The 9,236-nt window shown below is 46.0% G+C and overlaps 1 protein-coding gene across 1 annotated transcript in view; it reads right to left on the minus strand.

The window, feature by feature from the left end:
• Positions 1-8,274, minus strand: part of rnf213b (ring finger protein 213b) — a 31,160-nt gene extending 22,886 nt beyond the window's left edge. Inside the window, exons 1-23 of the mRNA XM_061095541.1 lie at positions 8,221-8,274; positions 7,035-7,174; positions 6,681-6,929; positions 6,220-6,563; positions 5,986-6,141; positions 5,168-5,337; positions 4,798-5,081; positions 4,474-4,712; positions 4,028-4,234; positions 3,738-3,951; positions 3,593-3,648; positions 3,350-3,515; positions 3,131-3,277; positions 2,846-2,944; positions 2,614-2,742; positions 2,310-2,475; positions 2,057-2,224; positions 1,822-1,971; positions 1,103-1,734; positions 849-1,008; positions 544-761; positions 324-467; positions 86-238 (exon numbers count right to left, since the gene is read on the minus strand). Of these exons, the coding sequence (XP_060951524.1) occupies positions 86-238; positions 324-467; positions 544-761; positions 849-1,008; positions 1,103-1,734; positions 1,822-1,971; positions 2,057-2,224; positions 2,310-2,475; positions 2,614-2,742; positions 2,846-2,944; positions 3,131-3,277; positions 3,350-3,515; positions 3,593-3,648; positions 3,738-3,951; positions 4,028-4,234; positions 4,474-4,712; positions 4,798-5,081; positions 5,168-5,337; positions 5,986-6,141; positions 6,220-6,563; positions 6,681-6,929; positions 7,035-7,127 (4,344 nt within the window). The 5' untranslated portion in view covers positions 7,128-7,174; positions 8,221-8,274. The remainder of the gene's footprint in view (positions 1-85; positions 239-323; positions 468-543; positions 762-848; positions 1,009-1,102; positions 1,735-1,821; positions 1,972-2,056; positions 2,225-2,309; positions 2,476-2,613; positions 2,743-2,845; positions 2,945-3,130; positions 3,278-3,349; positions 3,516-3,592; positions 3,649-3,737; positions 3,952-4,027; positions 4,235-4,473; positions 4,713-4,797; positions 5,082-5,167; positions 5,338-5,985; positions 6,142-6,219; positions 6,564-6,680; positions 6,930-7,034; positions 7,175-8,220) is intronic.
• Between the last annotated feature and the right edge of the window lie 962 nt (positions 8,275-9,236).

The raw sequence follows: 9,236 nt of genomic DNA on the forward strand, positions 1-9,236 counted from the left end.
CTACAGGACAGAAGTGCAGGAGTTCATAAAGCACATGTTAACAGGACCCTAAGAGGTAAAGATGATGGATGGAAACGCCACTGACCTCGGTGAACCGGTTGACCTGCTCCCTGCCGTGCTCTCCTTTAGACGACATGAGCATCAGTTTGTTCTGCAGCTCCAGCAGCTCCTCCAGCTTGTAGCTCTTCTCCTCTCTGTCGCTGGTCACTGTGACCTGCACCATGTTTTGAAGACATCTCTGCAAACCAGTAGAAGGCGGAGAAAGTAAAGCTCTGTATCTCGGTCTCTTTGACTCATCTTTGAACGGAGGATTTCTCACTCACCCTCTCTGTGTTTCCATCGGACCAGCCGATGTGATAGACCCCATGTGCATTAACAGAAGAAGCCAGGGAGAGAGAGGACTGCTCCACCGAGCCGTGGGTCTCCTTCAAGTCTTTTAACCAGTTCAGCAATCGAGTAGATTCTCTCTGAAAAACCAACACTGTCACGACGCTACAGCGAAAGGACTTCATGTGCTACCACCAATAATGGAGAAATAAATACCAATTTGTCCGGGAGCTTCTCATCTCGACTCTGGGTGTCCCACACCAGCTGAGCATACTTCATGAACTCGTCCAGGCCGGCCCGGGGGGGGAGGTGGTAGAGCAGAGGTGCGTAGCCCATCACTGCATCGTGGAAACAGGCCACCTGGTCGATCTCCGTGTCGTTCTCTCCAGCAGATATGGAAGCCAACTCCACGTAAACCTTCACATCGCTCATATCTATCGAGAGGACAGAAAGATGAACATCTCCTGCAAGATCCCAGGACAGTTTGTGTTTCTGCATCAATGTGGAGACTTTTCTTTTACTTTTGAGGTTTGCTTTGACCCAGGTGACCAGCGCCTGGCTCGCTAGAAACTCCTCCAGACACCGAGTGTTCTGCTTGGAGACTTTGGAGAGCTGCTGTTTGGCACTGAACAGGTCGTCAGTGAGAGACGCCAGAGGCCTCTGCTTGAAGGTGTCCTCTCCCTTTTAAATGATTAAGCATAACAGACCTTCAGAGACAGAGTGGAAATCTTAAATACTTGAAATCAAATGTAGCACAAGATAATAAGACAGTTACCAGCTGGCTGAGGGTCTGAATTTGCGCAAAGTTTCCAGAAAGCTTCATTTTTTCAGCTATTTTCAGCATCGCACCGGCTGCGTCCGCGGCCTGGTGGAGCTGGGAATACTCCCGGATCTGAGCGAGCCTCAGCTCCACCCAGTTCTCCACAGGTCGGAACTGCCTGCGTTCACCAAACATCTCTGACATCAGACTCAGCTCCTTCTTCATTAGCCTCCCGTCTCCCTGGTCGCCAGACTCCGACAGGGCCTGATCCAGCTGCTCGAGCGTGACGTCTGCACCCGCTATGCTGACGCCAAGCTGCAGGAACTCGGTCAGCAGCGGATTCCAGATGTGTTCACAGACCTGTGTTAGGGAAACTGCAACGGGAGCTGAGGAGGGTCGCCTCGCCGAAGCTTCGGACGCAGCCCTCTTCACCCAGGACGAGAGGATCAGGTTGCTCTGATGCAGTTTGTGCATCTCGTGGATCATTTTCAACGAATGCAGACCGATGTGGTACCAGAGGACCTGGGGAGGACCCGTCTGCTTCAAAGTCCATTTAGCATCAAGAGACTGAACCTGCACCAGTTTGTTCAGACTGATGCTCTGAAGATCTGCTCCGTGCTGCTCCTCAAGAGTCGACATCTCAGGAACTGGTGGAATAAGAAACACGTTACTCAGCAAAACCCAAAACCAAACCAAAAAGCCCTTTCTGTCTAATCTAGAGTAATTCAACTCACCTGTGATGCTTTCTTTAACCTTTGCTATCATCTTTATCAGTGTCTCCATCTGCTGTGTCCGCTGCATGAAAGAGTTCAAATCCTTCTCTCTCTCAGTCAGAACATCACCTGCATCCACAGGAACGCTTCCAGCTGTGGACTGTTTCTTGTCTGTGGGAAGATATTAATGTTAGATATTAAATATAGTTAACAAAGTTATCCAGGAAGGCTGTTTGAAGCTGATGAAGGTTCATACACTGCAGGTAGAGTTTCTTAAACTGCTCTTTGTGTTTCAGGCAGGTCTGCAGGTGTCCCAGCGCCACGTCTCCTTGAAGCACAGACTTCACCAGAGATCCAACTGCCACCACACAGCTGTGGACTTCCTGCCCGGCGGAGTCATCCACCCGGATCGACCTCCAATCCTCTGGGCCAACACAACAACACTGGTCTTTACACAAGCTACAGAAGATAGGAAACAAGTTAGAACGATGAAATATGGACTGAGGTACCGTTTAGAAGCAGGTGGCTCATGGCCGACTGTAAATCCAGCAGCTGGAGCACAGGCTTGTCTCTGAATCGAGCTGCGGACTCGAGCACGACAGCAGACAGGATGGCAACCGGAACCTCCTTCCCCTCGGAGCTGAGCCTGCGCATCAGGTCTCCGGCATGGCCTCCCTAAAAACAAACATGTGGGCGGGGTCTTAATCAGTCAAAGCAAGGGTACGTAAAATCAATAAGCTCTTAAATTCAAATGTTCTGGGAAGAAGAGAGGAAAAGAATCCCTCTGAGGAGGAGGTGGACTCTGAACGGCACCTGGCAGATTGACTTGATCGCTGACTGACTCATCTCATGGAAACACGTCTGCACTTCAGTGTGGCTGCTCCTCACAGCCGACGCCATCGGATCAACGCAGCACAGCAGAACTTTAGCCTCATCACTTGCCTGCAGAGATGCTCAGCTCAGATGTGTTGTACAATAAACCATGTTGGACTCTGACCTCAGATAATGACATCGACTTCACCCTGAACAACACGGACCCACTCACCGCGGAAATCCTTTTCCTCAGCTCTTTTCTCAGGCTCTGAGTCCATCGGGAGGAAACTTCTTCAATGGAGCATTCCACTCTGAAGAGTGTGTCCCACAGCTGGTGATACAACACAGTCACTGGTACATTCACTCAGTTTCATGTTAACACTGCTTCAGCTGCATGGTTACACTGGTTCATTGTAAACTGAATCCATCATCGTTTTCTTGCAGCAAGAAACAAAACAAGAGAGTTTGAATGAGACTCCACAAACTACTGACAGTATAATTCTGATTCCCTGTGTACCTCAATTTCCTTCGGGTAGCTGAGAGCTTTATTCGCCACCAGGGCTTTTTTCAGCAGCTCCTCTCTCCACTCATGGATTTGCTGCTGCGCGGCACCTAGCTTCTCCGAGAGCTTCAGCTTGAAGATCTCCAACGTCTCATCTTCAGACTGAGAGACACAGAACGTTGAGTTACACTGAAGTATTGAAGAAGTTACGGATTATAAAGAAGAGATCATCACCTTGTTTCTCTGTGCAGTGTCCAGAACCTCGGCCAGTCTCAGGACCAGCTGGTGGGACAGGACCGCCGCCTGGTACCACGGGACCACCCTCACCATCCTGCACGTGCTCTTCGCCACGCTGATGCTGCTCATGAAGGCTCCGCCCACGTTTCCAGATTCAATCAATCTACAGACAAAGAGAAGAAGCTGCAGGGAACGAAGCCAGGGTGCATCGGTCTGAAAGAAGCTTTCACCGGATCTTACCTGTCCTTCTCTTTGTCGACCATGAGCAGAATATGGTTCAACGTTTTTTGAGTGTTCTGCACGTGGAAAAGACAACGATCATCACAAAGGGTCATTTTAAAGAGAAGGCAACGTTATTTTAAATGTTATTCGTAGGTTTTTTCACCTTCACGGTCTCCGGTAGTCGGTTGTAATCCCTGCTCTCTTCACATTTTCGGAGTCGGTACAGTAGACTCTGGATCAGGTGCTCTGCACGTATCCCTGTCAGGTCCGAGAATTCAGGAAGATCCTCCAGGGCGAACAGTGACAGCCAGCCAATCAGGAGCTGAGGCGTCTCTTCAGCCAATGATAAGCGCGATTTTGTCAAATCCATCATCCTCCTGAGGAAAACAAATCCTGTGAAGACTCACATCATTCACTCATGAAGAAGGGAAGCTGAGGGGAAGATAGAGTCACCTTCTTTTGTCCGGGTGGAACTGGATGTTCTCTCTGAACTGACTGAACCCGACGCCCTCCAGTCCCGACCAGGGCTCCTCCTCCACGGTCGGACCCACTTTGGATGCAGCGGCTCCCGAGTGTCTGAGCCTGAAGAGCAGAGGAATGAGCAGGACCAGCTCCGACACCAGGCGCTGAGAGCAGAGGTTTATCAGACCCAACACGGTACTGAGGGGGGGGGGGGGGGGGCAGAGAGAAGACAAGGTCGTATCATCAGAGCCTCAGATCAACACTTCATCACTTCATCAGGTGTTAACCCTCCACAGCGTCAGGCAGGTTACTCCCCGGAGAAGAAGACTATATTGAACCCAGAAAACCTTCTCCTCAGTTTGTGGTTGATGCTTTTAACAACTTTAAAAGCATTAAGGAATATAAATAAATATAAGAACCTGCTTAATGCAACTTACTGCTGTAGGTTTGGGAAAGATGTGAGCAGCCCGTCCAGGTTTGTCTTCTCCATCTCCGGCTCTGAAGACACCAGGACACACAGCTCCTCCCAAAACTTCTCTCTGAAATCGATACGACAGCTTCTGGTCACAGTGAAAAGCGAGAGGCCCAGAACCAGAGGACTGGTGCCGCCGCGGACTCCTGGCAACTCCTCTCCTTTCAAGATCTGAACCAACATCTCTGAAATCAGCTCTGAGGTCTGCAAACAAAGAAAGAGTTTAGTTATAGGTGGAGCAATGGAGGTCTAACTTAGAGGATGTCTTAACTCTTCTCGCTGCACCCACCTGGATCCTGGTGGGTTGGGATCCGTCGCTGAATTTCACTCTAAAATGTGCAAGACCGAGACTCATTGTGAAATGACTCAAGTGGTCACACAGGCAGTTGGTGTTCAGTCTGTCTGACGGAGACCAGCTCTGGAAGGTTCTGTTCAGCAGCAGTTTGGCGGAGGCCAGCCAGGCGTCGGAAACCTCCTCACTTCTCGATTTCCTCAAGCCGACCATGTGAAGGCCAGTTTGCAAAAGGCTTCGCCCTCCACCAACATTAATGAGGCCTTCGTAGAGGTGCAGCTCTGGATGAAACACAGACCAGTAGAACATCAGGTAAAATGAGACTGAAACCAGCAGTAATGCTGAAGATTAATGCGTCTTCTCTTACCTTTAATGTTGGAGTCTTGAGGATAATAAATTTCTCTTATGGCGTCTTCCTCTATCTGTTTTTGTCTTTGCAGGACACCATATTTATACATCAGGGTTATTCCTCTCTGCAGAACACTCTCCTCAACCGAAAGAGTCGCTTCGACCAGATAGCCTCGTTGTTCTATTCCACTAAACATAACAAGATAAACATGTTAATCAGGACAGAGGGATGGAATTTGTCTGTGAACTTCAGGGAAAGAACTGGTTGCAATAGTAAAGGAGACTCATTCTGATCATCTACAGGTTTTATTAGTGTTTTCATGCTGTAATGTTCAGAAAACATTTCCTCAAACTGTCCATCGCTGCAGCTCCTCACCTCAGCCTCTGGCTCAAACACTATTTAGCTCCTGTCTCTTTAAGACCCCCCCTGATAGATCCCAGTCTGCTCTGATTGGTCGGCTGGTCGTTTAACAACAAGAGGAACATTATCAAACTCTACGACTCTGCACTGCCCTCTAATGGATGAATAGTGGACCCTGGCCGGAGGTCGGTTAGCCCACCAGGAAGCTAATCTTTAAGTTTGGCTAGTATGGCGCGAGATGAGGAGGGGAAAGCAGATACTGGGATACTACTGGGACATTGTGTAAAAAGGGGTTAAAGGACAAACCCAATCTTTAGATGTTTCAACGCCACAATACAAACGTGGACGAAAGCAAATACGTGAAGTTTAAATCAACCTGTACCTGGCTTATGACGGGAAAGTATCAGTTGGTGCAGATCGCAGAAGTTTTATATTTGTAAGAAGAACAACATAATGTAAGCATCACAAACACTTACACAAAGTGCGTCACTGTAAGAGGATGATATCCTGAAGAGTGAAACAGAGCCAGCGTGTCGTGCTGTTGGTTGAATCTAAACTTTTTGTCCAGCACAGCGTAGACATGGAAGGTGAACATGGGGACTCCAGGGGGCGCTCTCACTGGGCTGATATCACTGTGCAGAGAGAGAGAGAAATACACATTTACAATCAGGGTCAAACACTTGAGTCACAAACATCAGTGTCACACGCACCGGGAGCTCTGGGACCTTCTGGAGGTTTTATCGGAGGTTTTGTCAGCAGCCACATTGGATCCTCTCCCTCTGCTCCCGTCTCCGGACACAGCTCTGGCGTACGATATCGGTTTGGGTTGTGTTTCTTGGCTGGAGACTCCTGCAGAAGGACTCTCCTCCTTCGCAGGGTTTTGCTCTTTTGCTGAATCGGACGCTTCTGAGGCTTTGTTCTCTGGATTTTCACGTTTGGTTAACGGAGTCTGAGCAGCGTCGTTGTCCGGCAGCGTCGGTTCAGCTGAGTTCTTGTCTCGTCTTGTCTCTGCAGCGTCAGACCCGGGTCGAGTCTTTGCATTGATGGTGTCATCCTGTTCGGGGGCAGCTGAGTCGGTCTGAGTTTCTTTGTCCATCTGAGCAACAGCCTCAGTTTGCGTGACCTGGTCTGAACCGTCCCGTGTCGTGGTTTGAGTCTCGACCGTCCTCACCTCTTTGCTCCTCGGTTGATTCTCTGGATTCTGCTCGTTCTCTTCAGCCGGAGGATCCACATGAAGCGTCTCTGCAGGAACCTCCTCTGGAGTTTGGCTGCTTGGCGTCGTCACAGCCTCCATCTTCTCTTCTTCTTCTGCGTTTTCACTCCTGGCAGCTGCTCCTGCGTTTGAGTTGTGCTTTCTCTTTCTTGGATTTCTCTTTTTCTTCTTCTCTTTGTCCTGACCTCTCCGGCTTGGTCCTTGTTCCTGGGACACACAGTAACGTACAGTAAACGTGAAGCAACGACCACAAGACTGGTTTTCATTTCTTTCAGGGTTTTTAAACACATTTGTTGTTTGAAACTCTTGTACCTTATTTCTTCTCTGGGATCTTTTGGTTGCATCATCCTCCCTCTCCTTGGTTCCCTGCTGGGATCCAGGGGTCCGTCCTGCTGCCTCCTCCATCTGTCCACTCTGTCTTCACGGGCGTCTCTGCTCCATGCTTCCTGTGTCTGGATGTAAAAGTCAGTCACATCCACCATGTCTGCAAAACCTCTGTGACACTGTTCAGACAAGCTCCTCTTCCTCAGGGACTTTGACCAGTCGTAAATATCCATAAAAAACTCTATGGCTGTAGAGACCTGTTATATTATCATCAGTTACTCATGTGATTTTTATTATTCTAGACAATTTTACCATTTTAGACGCCGACACAGATTTTAGGGAGGTAAAAAGGGAGGAGTGAGGCTCAGCTGTCAATCAGGACGTCTCAGCCCATCTTTATACGATCAAATCACCAATTCAAACCAAACTTATCAGGAACATGAAGACTTGAACAAACATTGACAAAGATTTATCTCACATCTACTCTGATTTGATTTATTTTTGTCATATCTGCTAACGTGGAGAATGAAGGGTTTATGAGGAGTACTGCAGCCAGCCACCAGGGAGCGATGGAGATGCTTTGATTTGACTATGAGAGAATCATCATGTCATCCATCTTTAATCACTATGTCTGTGTAAACTAATATATTTGTGATGATCAACACATCACAGACCAGAAACCAAAGATATTCAATTTGGGGTAAAATAAAACAGAGGAAGCAGCAAATGATCACATTTGAACGAGTGGAGCCACTAAATGTTCAGAATCTTTCTTAATCAATGATTTGAACAATAAATTATCAATAATCCAACAATCACATTTTATTTGTATGGCCCATATTCACAAGTTGTCTCAGGACCTAACATCCTCTGTTCTGAACCCTAGAAAATAAGACGATTAAAAACTGAATAAAAAGTTAAAGTGACTGATTAGATATGTGACATAACAACAGAGAAACTAATAACGACTCTTATTTGCTTCTATGAACATCTGAGCTGAATTCAGACGATGACACAAAGATGATTTACTGAGTTTTGATCTGGTAATGTTGCAGCTCAGTTTGAACAAGGATCAGAACTTCACATACAGAGTTTTACTGTGTACTCTGCACAGTGTGGTAGTACTCTGCACAGTGTGGTAGTACTTTTACAGTATAAACAGATATTCACTCACCTTCTGGTTCTCAGCTGCAGATGAAATGATCAGGAAACGTTTATAAGACCTGAGAGATACAACTGTAAGAGGACGTCAACAAATGAATCCACTGAAGTGAAACTTTCCGAATAATCTCTTTTTTGTTTAGAATGTTACCTGTTAAATTACAAAATATGATCTTAAGTAAACATATATCTGTTCAGGTCTTTAAATCTTCAGTTAAATTCACTAAGTAAGAGATTTCTTCACTTTGTTTTAGTGAGTAATTTATTGACGGTCCCTGAACTGAGTTTCAGTTTCATTTCTCCCAGAATCGCAACAAACATGAAACTTACGCAAGAGGCGTAACTGAAATCGCGCAAATTACGTAAACTCGGACGTTTGTGTTTAAAGTCAAAAACCTGAGTAACAGTTAACATCTCTAAATGTAGACTGTTGCTTCTTTAGTTTAAACTTTGTTGTAATTCACAGATGCGATGTCTAAATATTATATATTATATTATCATGTTTCTCTCAGATACAGAAACGTTTGTTCAATAAATTAAAATAACAATCAGGTAAATTTCCACTTTCTGTGGCTTAAAGCATATTAATGACTTTAGTGTATTGAGACTTTTTGTATGAACTTAATAATAAATAATATTAACAACACATACAGTTCTTTATTCAAAATCTATTGTGTTCTGTGGAAGATTCACTTCTGCCTCATCACTGTGGAGAATGAAAACTCAGAGCTGACAATTGTTTTCATGACTCAGCAGTTCTGTGCTTTTTAGTTTTGTATTTAACACATTAAGTATATTTTCTTGATATGAAATCATTCCTGCAGTTTCTGACGTGTGATACATTTACTCAAGTGCAAATATGAGGAACTTATACATTTAAAACATTTGTTAAACCAGCTACAACCGTAAAAAGTGATCTACAAACAAATGCATCAGTTACAATAATCTTTAATAACAATAAAGATAGTGTTAATACAAGATAAGATATGTACATGACCTCCTCACACTGAAACCATGGAGGTGGTGATA

This window comes from Limanda limanda, chromosome 21 (assembly GCF_963576545.1).
Source record: "Limanda limanda chromosome 21, fLimLim1.1, whole genome shotgun sequence".
Taxonomy (NCBI): domain Eukaryota; kingdom Metazoa; phylum Chordata; class Actinopteri; order Pleuronectiformes; family Pleuronectidae; genus Limanda; species Limanda limanda.